At 36.2% G+C, this 27,713-nt stretch overlaps 1 protein-coding gene across 1 annotated transcript in view; it reads right to left on the reverse strand.

Annotated features, from left to right (window-relative positions):
• Positions 1-287: 287 nt before the first annotated feature.
• The window catches only part of sh3gl3a (SH3-domain GRB2-like 3a), a 69,988-nt gene continuing 42,562 nt past the window's right edge, over positions 288-27,713 (reverse strand). The window contains exons 2-11 of the mRNA XM_056461029.1: positions 21,881-21,949; positions 21,715-21,787; positions 16,616-16,759; positions 15,746-15,879; positions 11,130-11,288; positions 9,258-9,361; positions 7,610-7,734; positions 6,143-6,175; positions 5,756-5,824; positions 288-2,201 (exon numbers count right to left, since the gene is read on the reverse strand). Coding sequence (XP_056317004.1) covers positions 1,996-2,201; positions 5,756-5,824; positions 6,143-6,175; positions 7,610-7,734; positions 9,258-9,361; positions 11,130-11,288; positions 15,746-15,879; positions 16,616-16,759; positions 21,715-21,787; positions 21,881-21,949 — 1,116 coding nt within the window. The 3' untranslated portion in view covers positions 288-1,995. The remainder of the gene's footprint in view (positions 2,202-5,755; positions 5,825-6,142; positions 6,176-7,609; positions 7,735-9,257; positions 9,362-11,129; positions 11,289-15,745; positions 15,880-16,615; positions 16,760-21,714; positions 21,788-21,880; positions 21,950-27,713) is intronic.

Raw genomic sequence — 27,713 nt, forward strand, 5'->3', positions numbered from 1 at the left:
GCTACATAATTCATGCTCTCCAGAAATGTAGACAGGGGTACGTATCCACAATGAGCCTATGTTGCCAAAAAAACATGTTCATGACCAGTATTTCGGTGTCGTGTTTCAGTAAAATATCGGCTAAACATCCTTAAATCAAAATGACTTTACTTGAGAAATCCAAAAAAAATACTTTTTGCAATTTTATAGGGGATAGTTTTAAAAATAAACGTAAAAAAATGTAAGAGAAATAAAATATTCAAACACAGACATAAACAAATAATTAATTATAATGGCTAATGAAATTTTTTTTTTAATGTAAAAAAAAAATATTCTTTATGAGAAAGGAAATTTGAATAGGATTTACGATTATATTTTTTCTTCTGAAGAAAATTATATTTCACTTAATTTGGCTGGAATAAAAGCCGTTTTAAACATAATATTATTAGCCTCTTTAAGAAATGCTTTTTTATTTTGAGAACAAACCACAGTTATACAATGACCTAATTATCATAAATAACCTAAAAAAAATTGATCTGAATACCAGTATATTACAAAAATAACGAGTAAAGATGCTCAGTCATCATGGCAAAGACAAAAAAGTTCATTATTTAACTTAATTAAATTATAAATTAGTCATTACAAATTTTGTTTAAAATATGCTAACCTCACTTTAAAAAAGATTTGAAAAAGAATAAACATTTAGCTTCCAATTTCAACTGTATCAATGCCAAATCAATGTCAATATCTATGTCAAATAGCATGCATTGTCATCAAATAAATTTATTTTGTTTAAAAAAAAAAGAAATTAAAAGAAATTAATTATTAGGAATGAGTTAAAAATATTATGTTTAAAAAAAAAAAAATCGAAAAAGAATTAAACTTTTGCTTCAAATTTCAACTGCATCAATGCAAATACAGCGGAAAATTAAGTATTGAACACGTCACCATTTTTCTCAGAAAACATATTTCTAAAGGTGCCGTTGACTTGAAATTATCTCCAGATGTTGGTAACAACCAAAGAAATCCATATATGCAAAGAAAACAAAACGAATTAATTTACAAATGAAGTTTTGTGTAATAAAATTAAATGACGCAGGGAAAAAGTATTGAGCACATGAAAAAGGGGAGGTGTAGAAAGGCAGTGAAAGCCCAGACAGCAGCTGAAATCTCTCAGTAGATCTTCAGCAACACTCTGTCCTTCATCAGTGTAAATGAATATCAGCTGCTTCAGTCTACATTAGCAGAATGATAAAGATTAAACCAGGGTGGACATTTCAGCAAGACAAGGATCCAAAACACAGAAAATGCTTTCAGAGAAAGAAAATCAAGCTGTAGAATGGCCCAGCCAATCACCTGATCTGAATCCAATAGAAAATACAAAATAAAGATCAGATTTGATAGACGAAACCAGCAGAAGCATCAAGATGTTTACACTCTGTTGAAGTCTATAAAAAACTCACACCTGAGCAATGCATGTGACTTCATTCTCCATATGAGAGAATATTATTGGCAGCGTCTTTAAGCTGCCATCACCAAAACAGCTTTTTATATAAAGTATGAAACACATTTCAGTAGTTCAATACTTTCTCTTTGTGTCAGTTCATTGTTACTACACATAAATCATTTTTCAGATTTTTTTGTTTTGTTTTATTTTTATGTTTGTATTTTTTACTAAAATCTTCCATTTCACGTCAACAGCTTCTTTAGAAATATTATTGCCAGGAAAAAGCATGACGAGTTCAATACTTATTTTCCCCGCTGTACTTGATATAGCATGCATTAGCATCATCTAATAAATGCATTTTGTTGTAAAGATGTTTAGATCTTATTTTACCGAAATAAACGAAGCAAAAACACTGACGCAGTGCAGTCTACAAACCTGTATGTGGCACCGTGAAGGAAATGAGATCAATAAATACTGAAGATCAACAGCTGAACACTGTCTGTGGTAAAACGCAAGGCTTTCATCGGTGAGAATGCAGCAGAGGATGCTGTGTGAAGTGGATGTTGGGTTCACTGTGGAAGCGGCACCAGCACATCTACGTAGTTGATGGGGAAGAAGCCCGACTCGCCGTTGATCATGCCTTCGTACCAGTTCTCATCGATCTGGTTGGTGAGGATGATGATGTCTCCCTCTTTGAAGCCCAGCTCGCCCTCGTTCTCCGGCTCGAAGTCGTAGAGCGACCGACAGCATGGCTGGTCCATGTGGGACTCTAACTCTGCACAGAGGAAAACCAGTAGCTTCATTTACATTACAAATTCACAAAAACCAAGTACAGGAATATTCTGGACATAAACCTTCTCCTGAGTGATCAGGACCTCAGACTGGGCCGAAGGTTTACCTTCCAACAAGACAATGACCCTAAGCACACAGCTAAAATAACAAAGGAGTGGCTTCACAACCACTTCATGACTGTTCTTGAATGTCCCAGCCAAAGCCCTGATGTAAACCCAATTGAGCATCTCTGGAGGTATCTAAAAATGGCTGTCCACCAACCTGACAGAACTGGAGAGAATCTGCAAGGAGGACTGGCAGAAGATCCTCAAATCCAGGTGTGAAAAACTTGTTGCATCTTTTCCAGAAAGACCCAAGACTAAATACTGAGCAAAGGGTCTTAATACTTAGAACCCTGTGATATTTCAGTTTTTCTTTTTTAATAAATCTACAAAAATATCAACAGTTCTGTGTTTTTCTGTCAATATGGGGAGCTGTGTGTGCATTAATGAGGAAAAAAATGAACTTAAATGATTTTATCAAATGGCTGTAATATAACAAAGACTGACAAATTTAAGGAGGTCTGAATACTTTCCGTACACACTGTGTAAATTTCCAATTCTTTTTTTTCCCCCAAGTTCTGTTTAACAGGGAGAAGATTTTTTTTTATTTCAACACATAAGAGTGCATAAGAGTAAGAGTTTTAATAACTAACTCCATCTCTGCAAAGAGGAAAAACAGTAGGTGCGTTTATTTCTTAATTATTAGTTTTAAGCTATTCATAATGAGAATTAGTTTTGAATCAAAAATACAGCTTTTAGATGAAGGGTTTATTTGTTGACACAAAGTCCTTTTAAGGCAAGTCATTTCACTCGGTGGCCATCTTTGAAACGCCTCTCGGGCAGTATATGCTCGGGCATTGTCTTAATGGGGAAACATCTAATTCTCCAAAACTGTTTGCCAAGCTTATGATTACATTACATATTTCAAATCACCAATATAAATAAACAACAACTGTCTCATAAGTTTCGCTTCTAAACAAATGAATCAAACAAAATCTGAATTTTTTCAGATTTTGTCAGATCTTTGCTCTTCTGAAGTAATTCACAACTTGGTCTTGATGGCGAATCACCTCCAGAAATGACAGCAACTCTTTGTTTGCAAGTTTGTGGGGCGTTTGAGTAGTTGCTGTCATGTGATGTGCTTTGACAGGACAGACTGTACCTCGCGTTCATTTCATACAGATTACAAAACCAGAAAAAAACTGTTTTCAAGTGTACTTGGTTCATTAAAAAGTAGAGTTTTCAAGCTTTATGTGGATATATTTCTTATGCCTGTAAAGCAAGTATTCGCTGAGATTCCAGTGTGTTTGTTGACCACCAAACTGTCGTAAAAGCACAAGTCTGATCCAACTTCTCCCTGGAGAAATGTCAGTCTACATCGATCAATGATTGGCTCCTGTACTAGTAGGCGGGGCTTCATTCACCATATTGACCTTTACACATTTCCCCATTCAAAACTATTCGAGTGACACATCTTGTGTATTCTACAGTCTTTGGTTAACATGACCAAACATTGACCAAGCATTTATTAATCTTTATTAATGCTTCCTTCAGTAAAGCTGTTAAGTTCACACTTTTGTACCTTTGCCTTTTTGTCTGATTTTAATTTACTTTCTTTCTTCAAATCAAAGTTTGTTTTGTTGTGATTCCCCTTTCAGATGCTTGGTTTGGCTTAAAATAAATTAAATAAGACCTAAGGAATCCCTAAAGGAAAAAAATGGATGAGAAAAACACTTTCGAAACCAACACTGCTCATGAATCACCCTATAAGCAGGGTGCGAATTATACACTGGTGATCAGGGGGGTCGACTTTTTTAAAAAGTTTTCAGTCAAGTGATCTATTTATTTAAATGACATCAAATTTATTAAGACGTATTTAAGTTTTCAGTGTTTTGAGGGATTACAGTAACCTGGGACATCATGTATCAATGCTGCGTACGCACAAAAACTTTGCGTACGCCAGATTTCACACTCACATTTGGATTTACTAATAATGAAATGAACGTGAGAATGTGAGTTGGCTCACGACAACTTCATGTCTGGCGTACGTGCATTGTTTTTTTCCATTGGCGACTCCTAGAGGCAATTATGTTAAATTGCACACTACAAAGTATCTTTGAGCCCTGCAATGGCAGCTTTATGGGACGGGATCATCTGCATATCTAGCAGGTATATAAGGTTTCCATACCATGCTGTTGAACCGCGGTAAAGTTAGTTTGACATTCATTAGACATTTCAAACCAAATAAATCCTTTGCTCATGTTATAGTTTGAGCCAAAAATAGGTCAGATAGGAAAAAATTAGTGCCCTTTATCTTGCACAAGGCTTAATTTCTCGATTAAAAAAAAAATTACCATACGAATAAATTAAACAATTCAACCATTTGAAATTATACAATAAAACCAGTACCAAAATGTTCCGAAAAACATCCTGCTTACTGCACAAGACTCTGTTTTTTTGGAATTAGCAATTTATTTATTTTATAATATTTTAAAAATATCTTTTAATGTAAAAATTGTAAAAGTCAATTACACTCTGACACCATTTGAGATCAAATATTCAAATCAACTCTAAAATTGTGTCGCCCACAATTGAGGCAACTCTCTCCTCAAAGGGTGTTAGTTCAGCATCCCCTGTTTCCTCGCCTGTTTGGTACACACTTTGACGGTGCTCCGCTGTTCTCCTCTAAACCTGCACCTTTACATTTCTTTTTTAATTTGTTCACAGTGCGATTAACTGCTTCAGCTAAACTCTCCCACTCTATTTCTTTTGTTATTAATACCGGAGGACAAACTTGCAAATAACACAGTTTTTCTCCAGTCTACACAGGTTACAAGCTCAAACTATGCGTCAAATTTTTCTTTACTTTTAGGCTATATGTAAATATAAACACATATTTTACAAGAAAACTGTCTCATGACCACTTACGATATCCATCGTTATTATTTAAGATACAGATCAGGGAAAACTATTTCTCACTATTAAAGAGCTGACCCCCCATACATCTTGTTTTGTCGTCCTTCAGGGGGATCAAACATTATTAAAGGGGTCAATCCCCCCATTTATACAACAGTTTGACGGCACAATCGTGTATATAAAAAATAAAATCAAACACGGAGAGTCTAAAAACCCTTTTGTATTAGGAACTACTTTCTTCCATCATTCATTCACATCTGCAGCTGACGTCAAATAAGCAGAAGCAGTTACTAATTTTGCCCATGTCATTTTAGAGCTAGTATCTGAATGATTCTCTAGCGTAATGTCTAAAGTGATGACAAAAGAGATGATTTTGCTCACACTTTAAGAGAATAAGGCTGAACGTGACATGAAATGCTATCTGTCTACAGAGATATCTCCCTAAGTTACAGTATTACAGTCTACAGTATGTCTCTGTTGCAATCGGGATATCACCCTAATTAACCCTGAAAAAAGCAGCGCAATCACTACCAGATTGCTACTTCCACATTCAGAAATGAACCTACAGGACGATACTCACGTTTGCTATTACCATTGGGGCTTTCAGGCCACGATTGAGTCATGGATGAGGTGTGTGTGAACTGATCAACTGAGAGTAAAAAACACATGAGAACAAAGCATGAGAGACACAAACAAACAGACTGATGATGAGCATGAATACGAGCACGGACAAAAAATAATAACAACATGCAATTCATAAGTTACAGATGTGAACTGTGAGGTTGTCTGGTTTTACTTCTGATTTAGTTGCTTTACTTGCTCAACAACACACATCATGTTAGAAGTTTACAAAATAGAACTAGTTTTAAAGTCTTTATAAGTCTGATCCACATGGAGAATGATGTAACTGAATTATAAATGGTCAAATTCGAAATATTTATAAAATGTCATATAAATTTCCACCTACTTTTTCCATTTACAGTGTGGTTGACTTGGATATCTGAAAGCAATATGAAGGAATTATGTAAGAAAACAGGATGGTGGTGAAATATGGGAAAACAGGGAAATGAACCTTCACTTTCAAAATTACTTAAAAACAGAGAGAGAAAAAAATAAATAAATAAATCACAAAATGAAGCAAACAGGTAAATATAGACAAAAAAATAAACAACAACTCTGACTTAACAAAAAAAGAAACACAATTTTATCATTTGTTTTATTCTAATATTGATTTATGATAATGATGAAGTACTAATAATGAGATATGTGTGTGCGTGAACTGTCTATAACACGAGAAGCGCATGTGCGCGGGACCAATGCTTCTTTTTATTTTTCTCTGATGCTCGGATTAAGTTATTTTCTGTAGTGACGCCGTAGACAGAAGAATAAAGCACAAGATGTGAGATGCGACCTGTGTGAGCCTTGATTGATTTTTCTGCTGCTACACGAGTTGGGCGAGCTCTCCTGTATTTTTTAACTCAACGTGTCACACGACGTCTTTCACATATATTGGGAATATGCATGTGTAAGTAATATGAATCGTCCACATATCTTTTCAAGTTCATTATCTGAGACGTCAAACGCATGGAAAAGCTGCCTATAGAGAAACACGCATGTGCTGGTGAAGTGTGTGTGTGTGGGTGTTTACAGCTGTTTGACTGATAAATATGAATTTGTATCTAAATCGTTAGCGGTGCCAAACAGCATTTCCCGTTGTTTACATCTTTGCTACAGCATAGCGTACTGTTATACCGTTAACACTAGACACTGTACATGTCATGATCAATTTTAACAAATAAAAACACTTACAGGTTGTGGCTCAGAGTTAACAGCTTCTGCTTGTGGGAGCTAGTCCTTCTTTGAGGAGATTTTTACAGAATCCAGCACTGAACTGGGAGAGATTCTGGAAGCTATCTTTGTCAAATCATGCTTGCTATGTATTTTATAATTCTCTGGAACATAATTAATATTGAACTGTAAGCACTTCTGTCTTTGTGTCGTGTCATTTGGAAACCCAAATACAAAAACAGAAGAAGCTCTGTGAACAGCAGGATGGCATTTTCTCCCTCTGCTGTAACATTACAGCGCCTCTGGCCACGCCCCTTAGCTGCGCAGTGTGTGTGCGCGGTAAAAGTACGTTTGTGATCTCACAAGGCCCGGAAGTATTTTTTTGTAGTCCCCAAAATTTGTTCATTGTAGGCTTTGCTACGATAACTCTGTAAAAACCAAGGTCTTCCTTTGAACTTTGAACATTTTACATTCAGAGATGCTGTTCACACAGCTACATTACACATCAACCAAAGTTTAAAATAGGATATCGTAGTGGACCCCCCTTTAAAAAAAAGAAAAATTCTGCTCTTATCTGGGTCAGTATGTTCCTGCTTAGACTAAAGCATATAAAATCTGTCTTCTTAAGATGTTTTGTTGTTGATACCTGTGGATTTGATTGATGAGGTGTGTGAAAGTCCATTGTGCTGTGTGTTTTCCACGCTCTCCAAACTGGACACTATTGACTTTGGCTTGAACTCTTTTTTGGGCCGACGGCTTGCCGTAGATATCCTGCAAGAGATGTCAATATAAGTTAATAAACTCAACTGTATATTAAAATAAACCTTTATTTCATTTTTAAAACACGTATATAATAAAATAAAAGTTTTTGCCTGGTATCCAAAGCAGGAAGATGCTAATCCATGTATGTACTAATAATGTTTATAGCAAAAATAATGGTTTTGACCAAATACTTAAACATTTTTACATTCATTTTTTAGTTTCACTGACATGTTTGGTGATTTTTGACTCTCCTTGCATTGGGGAAATATACAACCAGAAGCAGGAAACCTAAATAGAATGCATTATTACAGGCAATATTGCATTCAGTTAATGCATTCTATTTAGATTTCCTGCTTCTGTTTGTATATTTCCCCAGTCGCAAAATGCAAGGAGAGTCAAAAATCACCAAACATGTCAGTGAAACTAAAAAATGAATGTAAAACTGCTTATGTATTTAGTCAAAACCATTATTAAACCATTATTTTTACTATAAACATTATTATTACATACATGGATTAGCATCTTCCTGCTTCTGTTTGTATATTTTCCATTACAATTGTTTTACTGTTTTATCTGGTGTCCAAAGCAAGGAGATGAATCAAAAAATTGATGTGTAAGTGAAAGAAAAAAATGTTGAATGCAAGAAATAAAGTTTGTATATTTAGTCAGTGGCTAGTAAATCAGTGTTCATATTATATCTACTATAATTATGGACGACGCATTCAGATAATGCATTATTTTTCACATTTTCTTGCTTGTGGCTTGTGTGTTCAAAGCATGGAGAGACAAAAAGTCGCCAGAAATGTCAGTGAAAAATCTTTTTTTAATAATAATAAAATAAACATAATAATAAAATGATTAATACTACACACATTGATTGGTGTTCCTTTTCAGATAAAATTTTTTTGGTCTGGTTTCCAAAGCAAGGAGAGTCAAAAAAATAAATAAATAAATAAATAAAATCACCAAAACAGCAGAGCAGAGTACTTAAATAAATTAATTAATTAAAGGCATAGTTCACCCAAAATGACACATCTGTCATCATTTAATCTCCCTTCACTTGTTTGAAGTCTATTTGACTTTCTTTCTTCTGCTGAACACAAAAGAAGATATTTTGAAAAATGCTAGTTGCACACACTGACTTCCATAGTATTTGTTTTTGCCTGCTACGGATGTCAATCGCTGCAGGATTCCAACTTTCTTCAAAATATCTTCTTCTCATTAAAGGAACTCATACATTTTTAAAACCAAATAAGGAAGAATAAGTGAGGAGTTAAATTACATTTCTTTAGTCTCTCAGTTCAGGGTTCACATCCGTTCTGCAATCTAAAAAAGTCTATAATAATAATAATAATAATAATAATAATAATAATAATAATAATAAAATCGGAACTGTAAGGTTCAACAGTCCCAATTACCTTTTCAGCACAGAACATAAAGAGTGCTGTCGTATCAGTAAGGCTTTTATGAATATTGACTGGGTACTGGATGTTTTCTACTGAATGAGAGGGTGTGTGTGTGGTTAAAGGTACCTGTTCTGTAGTTTGCTGTCGAGCTCCTTCAGGATCTCCAGAGACTGTCGATGGTATTCTAGCGCCGCCTCAATCAGAGCTGATAACTGACTCACCTGCTCTACCTGCAGGTCAGAGCAACACATTGCGTTTATACAGGTTATTAGTCTGTCAGAGGCTTATTTACAGTGTAATATAATGCCAGCTTCCTCAAGTATTAAAAATAGAAAAATATAAAAAAATAAAAGACAATAAATAAAAGAAAAAAGAAAAAAAAAATACAGCCAATCAGAATCAAGAATTTCAACAGACCATGGAATATATATATATATATATATATATATATATATATATATATATATAAATAAGTTGGTGGTTTATTCCGCTGTGGCGACCCCAGATTAATAAAGCGACCAAGCCGAAAAGACAATGAATGAATGAATGAATATATATATTATAGAACTTTTGGGCCCCCTGCCTAGAATTGCTTAGGGTCCCAAAATCACTAAATCCACCCATGAGTTCTAAAACGCACCTTTTGTACTTAAATTTTTTTATTATTATTATTTAGCAGTTTTTTCTTAAATCATTCGTTCTGAAAAAATGAAAAAAGAATGAAAAAGACACGACTGACATAACACGCTTTTTCCGCTAGAGCATGCAACGGCAAAACGTAAAACTCCCGCGGCTGTTAGTAAACCATTCAACAGATGCCCCTCTCAATGCAAAAAACGCGTTCGTTGTGATTGGCCCCTTATGCAGCCAAACTTTAAAAATATATAAAATAATATTTTTTAATCGTTTAACTGATACCATTAATCAGTTACAAACGCACCCTTTCGGTTAATGGTTAATCTGTTATTTTGAGCATCCCTAGCATGCGCAGGCTCTAAAATATTCCTTTTTTTCCCTCACGGCTGCACGCCGGAGATCCGCCACGGTGCCGGAATACTTTAAGCCCTGTTGATTACTATGTTTCATAAGCACTTTACAGACATGCAGATGAATTAATAATACTGTATATATGGCATTTGTCAAATACCTATTAAATATGACAATTTACGTAGCGAATTAAGTGTATTTACTTATTTTTTGTCAAATAAAAGAAAGAAAGAAAAGAAAAGCTGTATTAATTGATGTCTTGCGATTCTGATACTGTAACACTCTATCTAATATGCATCAATAAAACTGAGTTAAACTTATTTCCCTTCACTGTATACCATTAAGCTCTCTGCAACTGTCACCTGCAGCCGCACCCAGTCAGTCCATGGATGGGAAACCACATGGGAAAGCTAGGTTGCTGCTGGAAGTGGTGTTAGTGAGATAATTTTCCACTGATAGTCAAACTATGTGTACACCTTTTTTGACTGAGCACTTGTCTATCTGTGCCCACATGTGTTTAATGTGTCTTTTTCTTAATGCATTTATTGTTTTCAAGTATTTATTGTCTTTTACTTATTACTGTCAACATTGCTAACTGTATATTGTTTTGTTTCTTGGAGCAAGAGGTTGTATTTTGCACTGTCTGGAGCCAGCACCTAAGCTTTTCACTCATCATAGTACACATGCTGCCGCTGATTGACAATAAAAAGTGATTTGATTTTGTAAAGAAGTATTATACTTGTATTGAATTGTTTTGACCCCTCATAGTCTTAATTTGTTTAATATGTCCTACACTGAATGACATTTTAGTGAATAGCTTCTGTACATCATGTTAAAAATGGTAATATATGATTCAAAGATGAAAATAAACAGAACACAATAAAACTTGCGTAAGAAAGATGTATTAATTGATCTCTTGAGATCTTGATACTGTAACTCTGACTAATATGCATCAATAAAACGAAAAAGAAAGCTGTATTATACATGTATTGCATTGTATTTGACTCTTACATCATTCTCCAGAAAGTTGAACATGCTCCTCTCGGCGAGCTCTTTGGACTCCTCAAACTTCTCCACGGCCTGTTTAATCTCCTCATCGGGAATCTTGCCCTGACGCTTCTTCTTGTAGTCAAAGTCTAACCGTCGACCCTCCAGCTTCTTCAGATGATGCTGTCGTGAATCACACAAAGACATTCTTACATTACGCAATCAGCCAAGAGAGATGATCTACTGACCGATAATGCTAATCATACAACGATATTGATCAATTAATCACAAGAACCATTAATCATTAACCTTAAAAATCCTGTGAAGTGCTCAGAAACGAGCAGTTTTCATATGTTTTAATGCGACTGGCATAACCTAACTTAAAACTAATGATGGGAAGTTCGGATCATTTGACTAACTCAGACCTTTGTGTCTCGTTCAGTGAAATGAACGAATCTCTTTGAGTCATTTCGGTCAGCTTGACTTAATATTATTAAAATGTTACGAGTTGCTTCCAAACACATCTAAAACTAGCCCAAGCATTGATCACACTACAAACAAGTCATATCTAGAATGCTATAAGAGAGAGAAAATAATCATTCTTTGTTTACCTGGCCTTTTGTCTATGATTAACTCAGCTCACCTCTTCTGACATGTCTACAAATTTGAGTCGTTTATTCACATGACACAGACAATCCCATATAAGCTTAATCGATGCACACAGTTGGAGCTGAAAGGAGCCATTATTAGTTTACCTTTTAAGTCTTTCGGGTTTTGAGTCGTTTGTTCATCATGTGACAGCACGTAAAGAGACGAATGACTCAAACAGAGGACTGGAAAGATGAAAATATCAAATCTTTTTCCAGCTCTGACTGCATATGATTGGCTTCTGTCTTTCACACGATGAACGAACGACTCAAACCTGAGGGCTCAAGAAATGAACAGATCGAAAAGGAACTAATCTTTTACCCCACCTGCACAAATGTACATACGCACAAATGAATACATCCCTCCCTGAGAGGAGTCATCGTTCTCAAGTCACATAAAAGATTTGTTCAAAATGAACGAATCGTTCAAGAATGACCCATCACTAATTAAAACATGAAGACAAGGCGGGACATATAGTAGCTCCTCCCACCCCAAAAAACAGCCAATAGCATTTAGTAGGGCTGCAAAATATTGGAAAATCTAACATTGCGATATTTTGTTATTCTGCAATATATATTGCGATATGAATGCAATTTCACAAATTTATACAGGATGGATATTTTTAGATTGATTCTGTAGTGGGAGTGCATCAGCATAACATCTAATAAGCGATCTACAAGCATAAATAGATGCAATTGAGAAAATTATACAATAAATAAACAGTGTTTTAGTAGCCGTGTGTCCACTACCGCGCCTAAAGTGTGCAAGGGCGAGCCAGGGCCAGTCGCATTTCCGCTGTCACTTCCGGGGCCTGATCGGGCCAAAGCGGGGCTTTCTGGGGGCCAGCAGCTGGGCTTTTTCGGCCCGCCAAATACCTTGGGCCAAAGAAGGCCAGCTGGGGCTTCGGGGCAGAGTGAAAGGAGAGGCGGAGTTTTCTAGAGTCTGGTAAAGATGTTGCGCCACCATTACACTAGTTTTCCGAACGCACATGAGTATATGCGCCATAAATAATGGAAAGAAGAACATATAGCTGGTCAGTTTAAGATAAGCTACTCCATAAAACACTTCATAGGCTAGGGGTCTTTTTGCTAATGATCACCCTTATGTTTCCCTTTAAAACTAAGGCTGTTGCATAAAATAATAAAGTAGTTTAATAAGTGATATTTCTTTGCTGCGTCCTCCTTGATGTTTCAATAAGGCATAAAAATCTTTATACTTTATTAAAAACAGCCGCCAGTAACTTTTTTAGTTGTGGAGAGTCTTTGTATAGTTTAATAGGTGTGTTTGTGCATGAAACGTGAGTGTTTTATCGCATTTGTATGAGAGTCCGGGCGAAAGAGTGCTCGCTTGACAGCTCTGTTGATGCCGTGAGCATCTGGGTTTCTTTCTTTATTTTGGAGATAATATGAAATATGAATACAACAGTAAGACATAAAACTTTACAAATAATGTGTCCACTTTTGTATGCTCAACACAATAGTGTCATATCAAGATTAAATAGCCAAGCTATATTGAAATCATTTAAAGAATTACAAATATTGGATATAATAAAATCACATTAGGGCGACGCAGTGGAGAAGGTCGCTGGTTCGGCTGAGTCAGTTGGTGTTTCTGTGTGGAGTTTGCATGTTCTCCCTGTGTTCGCATGGGTTTCCTCTGGGTGCTCCGGTTTCCCCCACAGTCCAAAGACATGCGGTACAGGTGAATTGGGAAGGCTAATATGTCTATAGTGTATAAGTGTGAGTGAGTGTGTATGGATGTTTCCCACAGATGGGTTGCGGCTGGAAGGGCATCCGATGCATAAAACATTGGATAAGTTGGCGGTTCATTCTGCTGTGGCGACCCCGGATTACTAAAGACTGTTTATTTACTTATATTTGTTAACATGTATAATTGTTGGTAATTTAGGTTGCAATAAATTCCAATAGTGCTACAAATGTTTTCACTTTTACAAATGTGTTAATTACACAAGCTGTGATTGTTTAAAAGAATGTAACTGTTCATTATCAGTGTTATATTTAAAAAAAAATTTAATTCCTATCAAAAAGGGTTTTGTATTTTACAAATAGTCAACTCTATTTTTCATACAAATCTAAATGGACATATTTCAAATAATGTTTTTGCTGAGATGGCCAGTCAATTTGAGAAAACATTAATTGTTTTGTATATTACATAATGATGTAGTTTTGAGTTGCGATTACGCAATGACATCATCACGCAAAGTAATATGTTAATAAGAACCTATTCATTGTGCATCTTAATGTAATGTTTTAATATAATATAATACATGGTGCTTCAGAGAATAGAGACATGATGGGCTTACGCTTGTCAGATCCTACGTGATGACATCACTGATATGCAAATTAGTGTGTGATGTCATCTGGCAACATTTGGCTACTTTTCAGGCAGGCTTTAGCTACTTTTCATAGAAAATAGTTGGCAACACTACTTGACGCGCTGAGAGCTACTGCACTAGCCCGACACAGTGTTGCCAACTTAGCGACTTTTCAGATCCCCCTAGCGATAAATTTTCAAAAAATCGACTAACGACAAATCTAGCGACTTTTTGTATGTTACTGGAGATTTTTATAGACTGTCATTTATCCATACTGTACCGTCCCTACTCTTTTCAACGAGCTGCGGGTGATGCCATCGGCCCCTCCCCTGCCTCAGAGCACTGACAGGCGGCCCAGTCAGTCCTCGTACAGCAGTTCCTCATACCTGCAGCCTAAGAGCAGATCACTCCTCTGCGTACTTATGGCAAATGATTTAGCACCAGCAGTATGAAGGTATTTCCCTTGTACAGTCAAACCGATCTGCTTCTCCTTTATTTTAACAATTTAATTTGACCGTGCACTCTTTTCTTGTTCACAATCACAGATATTTTAGTGACAGTTTCTGAACTTGTCTGAGTATATTATGCCTGAGAGACACATCTTTATTGATACACTGTATTCAAACACAATAAATTTAGTTAAATTCACATGCTTACATAAACCGTGGTGCAAATATAAATACCCCTTTATTAACCATAGGCTGTTAAACAGAAACGGTAGAACGTGATGACGTCAGTACTTAGCAAATTGACGTATGATGTAATCTAGCAACTTTTAGCGACTTTTTGGCCAGAGCTTAGCGCCTTTTCATTGAAAATAGTTGGCAACAGTGGCCCGACAGTAAAAACGCGACATGATTTCGGCCTCACTGATCATGCTCCCGGGCTATTGGCACTGATCTGTCCAATAAAATCCCTGGCTCGCACTGGTCTAGTATTATTCAGGTATGGAAATGGAGTAATACAAATGAAAGTTAGTCATTATTAAAGTTTAAAAACAGTACAATTTCTTATTCCTGAATGCTTTTAAAATCATTATACGGTCACAGGCCTCAAAAGAACTTGCAAATGATCAATTATAATACAGATTCAACATTGGATGTCCTGCGATGTGACGATTGCGAATGATCTCGATGCAGAAACGAGTCCTAGGATTTTATCTTTATCACAGCTCTGCCAGTGAGAGTGGTTGAGCTCAAGCGAATATAGCAATAGCATCTTAAATGGGGCGGGACATGTCAGATACTAGAGAATGTTTGATTGATCAGAAGATTTAATGAAAAATTTACATTAAAAAAAATTGGTGATGCATTTAGGCAGAAGCGACAAACTGCAAGCTTTGGAGCATATTAGCTTATCGATATGCTTAAGACTAACACACTGATACTAGCATGTAAAAAACTTGATTTTGATTTCATAGGGACTTTAAGGAGAACTGCTTAATGTTACGCTTTAAATAGACTACAAATACAAATCAGTAGGAATGAGGAGAATAAAATGAGTTATTTTGTGTCAACATCACAGCCACCATTAGGGGGCGTCATTTGCAATTAAGCAGCTTTTTTTTTAGATACGTTTGAAGTCTTTAAGTAAATTTATTTATTAATTCTGTCTTTAAACTGGAGTGTAAATGCAGAATAAGGAAACGGTGTCGTACCACAATCTCTTTGAGGTCTTTGTCTTGTAGATTCTGAAGTGGGTCGATGAAGTTCTGTTTTACACTGATATCGAGGGCGTCTTTAATTTCAGCCATCTGTTTCATGGCTTCACCAATGTCCGCCAGCGCGGTGCCTGAGAACATGATGGAGAACAAGTGATGCAAAGCTGGACCTCCATATAATGCTAAAAATGATGAAGCATTTAACTAATATTTAATAACAAGCAGTTGGTCACCTAATAAAGTGGACAGTGAGTGTATATACGCACTCATACATATATACACACACTATATATATACACATCTATATACACACACACACGCACACATACATATACATTTATATATATATATATATATATATACACACATGTACATACATATATATATATATATATATATACATATATATACATATATATACATACATATATATACATATATATATATATATATATATATATATATATATATATATATATATATATATATATATATACACACACACATTACATAAAAACAAGAAATACTTAAATCACTAAGTACATCCTTTCAAAACATTCAAAAACTAATGTGAATAAGATAATAAATGTATAAATATAGAGATGCCTGATTGGAGGAACCACATTGGAAGGCTTTGTAAAATATGTGCATCTGCATCTAATGTCAACAAAACACCACAAGGTGTCAGAGTGGTGTTCAAATGCTGTACGGACAGCCTTTTACAGGAAACACATTTCACAATGCACAATGAGCAAGCTTTCCAGTCTTATGAGAGAGATCTGGAGAGAGATGGACCAGCATTCCTGCGCATTGCAGCGGGGTTTCCGTAAGTCATGTCTGTGCATGTGTGTTTGTGTTTGACATTACCGAAAGCGGACTCCTCCCCGAGCTCTCGTCCATATCGCAGCATACAGTCTCCTAACAGCCCTTCAGTCTGAGGATAACCCGTCGTCTTCACCTGCCCACGGATTTTAGACACCGTGTTGAGCATGCCCAGTTTGGCTCTTGATGCTGTACAGAAATATATATATTTATAAACACACATGACATATGCCCAAGATTAAACCATTACAATGTATGCATGAGTCGCTGACAGTGAAATCATTGTTATTTAGTAGAGAAGGGAAGAGAGGCAGTGTATATACAAAAAAAAGAAAAAAATGCATGAGAAAATAAATCAATAGCAAGAAAAGCAAAAATCGAAATTTACAGTAGAAGATAAATTAGCCCTCTGCATTGAAAGGTTACCTATAAAGAAAATCTGGATATACCTATAGTCAAACAATAAGAGTTCAGTAAATGGAAACGGCCACACCATGAACCTCAGACACCATTATTTCCTTGTTCTCATGTAGATTCCACGAGTGTAAAACAGGTCAATCAGAACACAAAGCAGACCGTTGCGTGACTCAAGATTTGCATGTACTTATACTTAATCCGAACCTGATGAGCTGCTAAGTCATCAGGATATCAGCAGCTAAAACATCGACTGATATATTGCAGACGTGATCATTAATATGAACACCTCAGGCAGCGTTTTGAGATTATTGTTAAGTTTAGCTAACTTTATATTAAATTTAGGCTTGGTTAAGTAAACTACACAAGGTTAATTAGGCAAGTCATTGGACGAGTGGTTTGTTCTGTTTGATTCATATATATATATATCATATATATATGTATTATATATATTTAAAACGTTTAAAGCACTTTTGTTTGGACCGACAATTCAATATGGTGGCTATGATTGTTTCCACTCCAAAATGCCCTATAGATCCCTTTGGAATGCAACTTGAATCGATCATTTAAAAACATAATTTGCATGAATGATTCAACAAATCCCATTTACTCATCCTTTACTTTCAAACGTTTATGAGTTTCTTTATTTCTGTTGAACACAAAAGAAGATATTTTGCAGAAAGCTGGAAACCTTTGGAAATTGACTTCCACAGTATTTGTTTTTTTCTTCAATGGAAGTCAGTGATTACAGGTTTTTATCTCTTCTTTTGTGTTCAACAGAGATCAAATGCTTTACAACAATACATGCAAATGATAAACTCTAATATGATTAAACCTTTGCAGTAACTCCACAAATGATGTACTCTGTGGTGCTAAAACCAACTATAATTACACATCAAAACTTGTGACTATTACAGATGAGCAAACTGCGATCTCAGACTCAGACTCAACTTATTATCCCGTTTAGGGAAACTAATATTGAAGCAAGGTGCCGTAACACAGGCGAAGTTCCATGTACACATTATCAAAATATTACCACACAACATACAATACATCATTTTTCAGATGCATCTCCCTCCCCGCTGGACTCATTTAATGACCTAATGGCCACCATTATAAAAAAATTCTAATTCTATTTGTCCTGCAAAAAGGAACTCTAAAACAACGTCCTGAAGGCAGCAGCTGAAAAACAGAGTACAGTGGGTGATCCGGGTGCCTATGATACCCCTGAGCTCTGTACTTATTTGACAAACTCAGATTACCATACCAAGCTACAATGCAGAAAGCGAAAACGGATTTAATAAATTGTTTATAAAACAGTGTCATCATAGAGGTACAAACCTGAAACGATCTAAGATTCCTCAGAAAAAAACAGTCTTTGTTATACTTTTTTTATAGACGGCCTGGGTGTTAGATTGGAATGTCAACAAATTGTCAATAACGACCCCTAGATATTTATGTGTGTCAACTATTTCAATGACCAAACCATTAATATTTGTTACGCTGGGGGTAGGAGAAGCCTTCCTGTAATCTATCACCATGTCTTTTGTTTTATTTATTTAACTGGAGAGAAAATCTATCACACCAGAGTTTAAATTCATCCACAACAGGACCATGCCCAAATCCTGATCGTGGAGGACACTCACAATCACAGAATCATCAGCATATTTTATGATATGACAGTTCCTGTACATACTCCGACAATCATTAGTACACATGATGAACTTGAACTCAATGCTAACAATGATACATTGTGCAGCCCTAATTGTTAATACATAATTTCTGACCATATTGCAAACCTCTGATGCAAGCATAAAGCAATATTGTGCAACACAGTGATCGAGTTTCAGAAGGAGGCGGTGTTCTTGTTGAGCAATATAATCAGTTTAATAAGATAATAAGCAACAGTCATGTTCAAACAGGTCTATGCATCAGCTCGAATGGGTCAAGCTGGTGGAAATGGACACATTCATTACATTAGCTAACAACAAAACACTGCACTTGATGACTAATGGTTTTTCAGGCAATGTGAAGAAAAAAAAACAACTACATTTAGGCTTTGATCACACTAAACGTGCTTTTTGCAATGATTTTTGAATGTTTTGGGGGTTTGTTAAACACCGTCTTTATTGATTTTAGGAGCTTTTAACATGTACTTCAGAAGTCAAAACCAAAAATACAAAAAAAAATAATAATAATAAAAAAAATAAATAAAAATTATTTTAAAAAAAATATTTTTGATTAAACCACCTGCTGTGCCTTGTGTTTTTCCCATTAGTCAGTCATGTCTTTTTTCATTGTCCAATCAAATGAAAAAAGAGGCGGGTTTCTGTTGATCATTTATTGTATATTGTTTGTGTTGTCAAGACGACTACGGAGACTTTTATAGATGCAAAAAGCTTAGAATGACCAAGAGGCGACACTCAAAAGAACGTTCCATTGCAACAGCAGCGCCCAGCACAGCCCCGTGATTCCGCAATTTTGGAGTGAACGCGATCAGCCGTCCATTGGATCTTATTGCTGTCTCGATGGCAAGCAGCTACTTTGTTTTTAATTTATTTATTTAAAAAGCGCATTAAAGCTGAGATACAACCTGAAAGACGACAATACAACACTTACTATCACAATCATCAGCACTTATATTTGTTTATTTTACAGACTTACAGTATGCTGTTGTTCTATTGGAATTTTTATTCCAAAATGGCCGCCACGCTATCTAGTTTCCCAAATCGCACTAGAGTGTCGCCTCTTGGTGATTCTACGCTCTTTGAGAGATGGGGGAGAGACTAGTGGTCACTGTTTCGAGTTATCCAGAGCTGTATGACTTCACAAATAGTAAATATCACAGTATTATTAAATATTACAGTTATAACAATATCAACAGCAGCGCTAGCGCACAATACACAGCTGATTCAGTGGTTGCCTAGCAACATAAAATTCACAGCACACTTATTTTTTTTTTTCTTGTCAACAAAAAGAGGCAGAGCGGTGCGCCTCCGAATGCTTTGTGTAAACATTGTCCCTTATATTGTAAAAAATATACACAAATTAATAGTTTTCCTTATTTTGTGATTTATGTTTTTGTTTATTTTTTAAGCTTTAAAATTGCATTGTGGGACATTGATCTTTACTCCAACAACTTTTGCTGTTGAAAAGTTTGAAAAGTGTCGATATTGACTTGTTTGTCAGGGCCAATCCCAATTCTATTTTTGTACCCCTACCCCTTCAAAATGTACCCCTAAGAATTGAGACAACACTACAGCACCTGCACACGTCGTTATATGTCATTGCGAGTTCTTGCTTCATATGAGATCGATGATGGCGACTGCTGTAGTTATTCAAGTTGTGCTATTTTTTGGTATTTATATTCAGGAAATCACTGAAGGCAATGATATCATGTTATCATAATGATCTAATGTGGCAATAAGCTCATAACTGTACTGTGTATTTACATAGTGGCCATATTCATCTATGTAAACACACCAAAAACAAGCATTAACATTACAGCAGACACTGTTAAAAGGTCATTCCCAGCCACTAGACTCTTCTGACAGGGGATTTGAGTGTCATCGAGTGACAGAATGATGTGGGACTGCTATACTGGAGTTACTATTATTGATTATAGACAGTGAAATTTAGCGGTTTTCATTTTAGTGTTTGTGGTTTTTTTTTAAAGCATGACGGTAAAACATGAACACGGTTATGTATTAAAACATATGCTTGTTTGTTGTAAAACATTCGTAATAATGACAAAAAAATACTAATTTGTGCATCTCCTTGCATGTGCAGCCATGCTGCTGTTGTAGATGGTATATTTTGGAAAATTTTTGTACCCCTTGGTTTCGAGTGTGGTCCTGAAACATCTACATTTTAAGGGGTATCTAGCCTTTCCCATTAGCTCTGGGGACTAATAATAACTCTCATATATTATTTAAAAATGGTTTCAAACTATCAAAATATTAATAAAAAGTCACTTTGTTAAACTGCAGAGTTGAATTATCAACATCAAAAGTAGTCAGAGTAGGGATCGATGTCCCTGTTATGACTAAAGTTTATTTGTTTATTTTTGTTGCGCATTGTATGTGTTTTTTTCTATTCTTTGTCCCGCCTTCTTGTGTTGTCTTCTATTATTCTATAGGCTCATGTTAATGTGATCTAGGTTCTGATTGGCTGCTGGTCACAGAGAGCTATAAAATGTAACTTCCGGCAGAGTTGAAGGAGCTCATTTTAGGTGCGACTGTTGCTGGGAGTGGTGAGCTCCTGGATTTCTCTACTCCTCCAGTTGACGGCCAAACTTTACTATTGTCGAGAATCTCCACGTATGCTTATTTTTGAACGTTTATGTTCAGGGAGGAAGGTAAGCTGCCTGTATTTTCCTTTAAAGATATACAGGTTATTTAGTTTACTCACTTTGAATATTATTAAGTTTTTTATGTTGGCCAGTGGCCACCCTGAAGATTTGCTCATTGACTTGTCACTTTTACCTACAATGAATCCATTCCATTTACCTTAACCTAGTGTCCGTTTTTGGTTGTCAGGGGGGGGGGGGGGGGGGGCGCAATCCCATGTAGCTGTTTTCCCCTATACATGGGACATGATAGTCCCATAAGGCAATTCCTAACCATAAAACAGCTGAATCATGAAAAACGGAAGCTGTTAGGCACGGACGGTGTTCAAACTGTGTGTGCATTGTTGGTGCAAAGTGAATGTTGATGCTGTGTGATTCATACCTGGGTTTGGTTGAAGATATTCTGTGGTTTTAGTTATGAGTTCAAAAACAGACTTGTTGGTGACTTCTATTTTCTGTAAAGGTGGGAAAAGATCATATCGTAATGGCAAATATGCTTCTCACATAAATCCCGTTAAGAAAGGGGGGATCATTTGTGCAGTTCTCACCCGCTCCATTTCCATGAAGTCTTCATCGAGTTTGGTCCCTTCCACACCACTGATCTTCTCACTTAATAACTAGATAGACAGAGAGAGAGAGAGAGAGAGAGAGAGAGAGAGATATTAGATCAGGGACAGGAAGCATTGACATAAGGCAATGTTTTCCTGTGCACACAATACAGTGGTCGGAAGAAAAAAAAATTCAATAATGTGCTTCTATTGGGGCTTACAGTGAAGAAATGATACCTGACGTCACAGATACAAATTTAGCTTGTGTGTGTGTGTGTGTGTGTGTGTGTACGGGTTTTTGTGACATATCAGGACACAAATCTGTATATGACATAGGTATGACACAGGTATTACAAAAAGGAGGTGAAATATGAGGACATTGGTGACGTCCTCATTTCTCAAAAAGCTTATAAATCCCACAGGATGAGTTTAATCAGAGAGTAAAGCTGTACACAGTCTCCTGTGATGGTTGGGTTTAGGGGTAGGGTGGGGTGAGGGCAATACAATATATGGTTTGGACAGTATAAAATGAATGGAAACCTATGTAATGTACCCACTTTTCACAAAAACAAACGTGTGTGTGTGTGTGTGTGTGTGTGTGTGTGTGTGTTTGTTTATGTCAAGGTCTCTGCAGATTTCATCAAGTCAAATTTAAGACCTTTTTAAGACCATCAAGAATTTAATTTGAGACTTATACAGGGTTAAGGACTAAGGATTTTTTCGAATGGCCCGGCATGATCACAAGGAATCAGGTCATTTTGTTTTTTTTCCGGATTATGCAATTTAATTTGGGGAATTGCTGTAAAAAATGTCTAACAGCTGTTGTGAACTCTGTCTTTGCAATAAAAAAACTTTAAAAATATATACAAAATAAGGTTGTATTGAGATGTATTGTTGGTGATTGGATAAATGTCAGCCCGATTGAGTAGCTTTACTTGGACAAAGCAAAAGTAAGACCTGTTTAAAATGATTGAAGACCTACAGGACAATATTTCAGTGAAGTTTTTAAAATGAAGTTTTTGAAATGTAAGACTTTTTAAGACCCAGCGGACACCCTTTATTTGGTTTACGAGGACACAAAATTGTATAAGAACATGGGTTTGACCTTGGTGTTACATGCCTTGTGTCCTCGTAATTGAAAACTCTTAAAAATTACACTTAACGGGGTCTTTTGACATTCATAATATAATTTTTATACAGTATTTTATAGTATATAGTATATTATATGTGGGCGACACGGTGGCTCAGTGGTTTGCACTGTTGCTTCACAGAAGGAAGGTCACTGGTTCGAGTCTTGGCTGTGCCAGTTGGCATTTCTATGTGGAGTTTGCATGTTCTCCCCGTGTTTGTGTGGGTTTCCTCCGGTGCTCTGGTTTCCCCCACAGTCCAAAGACATGTGGTACAGGTGAATTGAATAAACTAAATTGACCGTAGTGAATAAGTGTGTGTGGATGTTTCCCAGTACTGGGTTGCAGCTGCAAGGGCATCCGCTGTATAAAACATATGCAGGACAAGTTGGCGGTTTATTCCACTGTGGCGACCCCTGATGAACAAAGGGACTAAGCTGAAGGAAAATGAATGAATGAATGAATGAATGAATGAATGAATGAATGAATTTTATACAAGTAGTCTTCCAAGCTTTTTTGTCTTTTAAAAAACAAATGTAGAAACACAAAACTAGGCTAAAGAGTTGTGATTATCCAACATTGTCTTTGAGTGGCTCCGCTAAAGAAAATGCAATTATGTCAGTATGTGAATGAGCTACACATGGTGTCACAATCTGCAAATGGAGCTGAACATAACAATTCAGAGTAGTTAAACCCCAGTAATAACCACTAAGAGGATTGCATCTCTCACATAGCAGAAAGGAAATTAGGTTAAAAATGTTCCCAAGTATCGCAGGTCAGTGCGCACAGAATGGAAAGAGCGCAAGATGACATAAAATCAAAGATATTTAAGACTTTAAATTGTCTGGCAAAATTACTCTGACACAAAAAGTCTGACACAAATGCATGCATGGTGAAGTGAAATGCAGGTTTTTGTACAGCACATATAGGCAAGGAAAACTGATTTTTGTTTGTACTTTTCATATTTTTAGCCCTTAAAAGCAGGTGTATTTATTGTAGTGACGCAGCTTTGCTGAGAGGTGCCTACATCCTGCTGTGCTTAAGTGTGCTAACAGTTTAATAGTTACACTTCCAGCATGGTAAAAGCATCTGTGAAAATCCCTCAACTGCCTTCGAATAACACAAAAAGTTGCTGCTCTCGACTAACTTATTTTACTTATGTAATATTCACAAGTGAAATACGGTAATGGGTCAAGAAGAGAAAAAAACATTTCACTAGGGAATAAATAAAAAACATCTGATTTCTTTTCTTGTTCTGTTAAAAACACTAATTATTATGATAAAAATACTTTTTTCCCTTATAAGACTTTGTAAAAACCAGGCTATTATTAATTATTGTACATGTTTTGACTCTACCAAAGCAAAAAAGATACCATAAAATAAATGCAGATACAGTGGGGAAAATAAGTATTGAACACGTCAAGTTTTTTTCCTGGGAAATAATATTTCTGAAGAAGCTGTAACACGTAATGCAACCAGATTTTGGTAAAAACCCAAACAATACACATTTAAAAATAAAACAAAAATATCTGAAAATTATTTATGTGAAATAAGACAAGGAAAAAAGTACTGAACTACTGAAATGTATTTAATACTTTATATAAAAGGCTTTATGAATGATGGCAGCTTGAAGACGTCTCTAATATGGAAAATGAAGAGTTTTCAACCGAGTATCTTTAATTTGTATTTTCTATTGAATTCAAGTCAGGTGATTGGCTGGGCCATTCTACAGCTTGATTTTCTTTCTCTGAAAGCATCTGAGCGTTTCCTTGGCTGTGTTTTTTATCATTGTCTTGCTGAAATGTCCACCCTGGTTTCATCTTCATCATCCTGCTAATGTAGATGTTGGACTGAAGCAGCTGAAATTCATTTACAATGATGAAGGGCAGAAGATTGCATCTTGTTTACATACACTATGAACAACAGTTAGGCTAATTATTTTCTTTATTCTCAATTTCCACCTGGGGATACTCCTCCCTCAGACTATGCAGAGTCACTGATTCGATCCAAGACCAACGACGAGATGATCCCAAGGTTTCCATAATCCTGGACCAGGCCGTATCCTGAGCAGCTACTGTGGTGGTCATGGAGGAGTGGAGAACATGAGACTGATTCCTGTGATGCTCCAGGGACAGAAGAGTCTTCGCTGAGGCCAGCTTCCAGCCTCCGCCACTGAGACTGCAGCTCTGCACAAGACGTTTGGCCAGAGGAGAAATTAAAATGGTCGTGCCCAACTGAGTCTGGTTTCTCTCAAGGTTTTTTTTCTTCACTTGTCCCAATTAGTGAAGTTTTTTCCCTCTCCGCTGTTGCCACTGGTTTAGATGGTTCGGGATCTGTAGAGCTGCGCATCGTTGGATTTGCTCTTCAGTGTTTGGACTCTCAGTAGTGATTATTAACCACACTGAACTGAGCTAAACTGAACTGAACTTAAACACTACAAATTGAACTACACTGTTCCAATTTACTATGTATGACCTTTTATGTGAAGCTGCTTTGACACAATCTACATTGTAAAAGCGCTATACAAACAAAGGTGAATTGAATTGAATTGAAAAGATTGCTGAAGAAGTACTGAGAGATTTCAGTTTTCCCTGCCTCATTTAATTTTATTACACAAAACTTCATTTGTAAATTAATTTGATTAGTTTTCTTTGCATATATGGACTTGTTTGGTTGCTATCAACATCTGGTAAAAATTTTAAGGCAACAACACCTTTAGAAATATGTTTTCTGAGGAAAAAATTGTGATGTGTTCAATACTTACTTTCCCCGCTGTATTAAAGAAACATGCTAAGTGAACATACTTATTTATCTGAAACATAATGCTAAAGTAAGTTTTTTTTCTCCTTAGAAAATGTGCGTTCTGTATCAGAATGTCTGTCTTTGGCTCTATAACCAGCCCACTGCCAGTTTATTCAATTATATTTCAGCACCTCATGCTGCCTTGGTGGAAAACACTGAATATTTCATTTCATTCATGAAGGCTGCCTCGTTGTATGTGGACCAAAAATGCTATGATTATTGATCAGATAAAAAAACTAGGCAGATATCTTTAAGGGGATAAATTATGTATTATATTTGTTGTTATTTATTTTACTAACGTTTCAATTTTAAATTACAGCTATTTTGGGTGGCACGATGGCTCAATGGTTAGCACTGTCGCCTCACAGCAAATAGGTCGCTGAGCCAGTTTGCATTTCTATGTGTAGTTTGCATGTTCTCCCGATGTTCCTGTGGGTTTCCTCCAGGTTCTCTAATTGTCCCCTGAGTCCATAGACATGCACAATAGGTGAACTGAATAAACGAAATTGTCCATAGTGTATGTGTGTGTGTGCGTAAATGGGAGTTTATGATTGTTTCCCAATACTGGGTTGCAGCTGGAAAAGCATCCGCTGCGTAAAACATGCTGGAATAGTCGATGGTTCATTCCGTTATAGCCTCCTCTGAAATAGAGACTAAGCCGAAGGAAAATGAATGAATGAATTTCATCTATTTTGATTTTGTTCATGTTCAGGGACTTGGTTTATTTATGCATTATTTTTTTGTCAGGCAGTAGATTTTATTTAGACAAAAGACAGCTGGCCAATGGAAAAGAATAGTTCATTAATAAAAGAAAGATCAGTTTAAACTTTACTGAAGTTGAGGTTTTAAAATAAAATCTGTTGTTCACTGTATGTCTTTGACTCTTGATTTTGCGATCATGCTGAAAAATGTGAAAAATGTACATGTATATCAGGTATTGGCCTCCAAATCTATCAGTTATCAGTCAAAAATTCCATATAAGTTATGCCGAGTTCAGACTGCATGATTTTAGCCCTGATCTTGACTCGCTGACAGGTTTTAAGAAATCGCTGACAAATGCCTAAAATCACAGGCAAATCAGTGCTCGTTCATGTGAGTAACAATTACACAGTGTGAACTATCAAAGACACGATCTGAGAGAATCGATGAGTCGACACCAGTGAGATATTTGGCATGCTAAATATCTGGAGCTGTCGGCGATTAAAATCATGTTCTGATTGAAAATAACATCGGCGATCACCTACAGCCAACGAGAGAGCAGCATCCACAAGTATTGGCATCTGCAGGCCAGCGGGAGGTTGGGGGAGAAGTTAAAATGGCTTCTTTTTGGTCTATTTTGACCCAGTAAATTAAGAAAAAACTAGTGGAAATTTTGCAGGAATCACCTGTGTCTGTTTGACATGTAATCTGAGCAATACGCACAACTGGGTAGAAAAAGAGAAAAAGTTGAGAAGAATTTGCCAATTCCCTTCAAAATCCAGGAGAGCAAAATAAGTACATTTTCTACCCCACTAAAGGCTTCTTTCTCATTATATAACAAAACATATGCAGATATGTGAGATGCATTGTTTACATCTCACTTCTGGTGTGTGTTTGGTTGTGAGATGTAATTTGTTGGCCGAGATAAAGTTGTCGGCTATTCTATTCTATTTTGTACGGATCACAACTCACGGTTCCGAACACACTTTTATTTTATTTTTTACTTAACTAAATTTGTATCAATCGCCTCTCGCATTATTCAAATCACATGTATGAAGCATTTAGGCTTTCCTGTAAAAGATAATGATGCTGGAAGAAGTTGTGGTGGGTTATTCGGGATGTGGTGGGTTTCTTAGGTTATTAAAGGTGTTTTCTGTCACTGCTTGTTTAGCCTGCATTAATGCATTTAGAGTAAGCTGCACGAT

Source organism: Danio aesculapii, chromosome 7 (assembly GCF_903798145.1).
Source record: "Danio aesculapii chromosome 7, fDanAes4.1, whole genome shotgun sequence".
NCBI classification, from domain to species: Eukaryota; Metazoa; Chordata; class Actinopteri; order Cypriniformes; family Danionidae; genus Danio; species Danio aesculapii.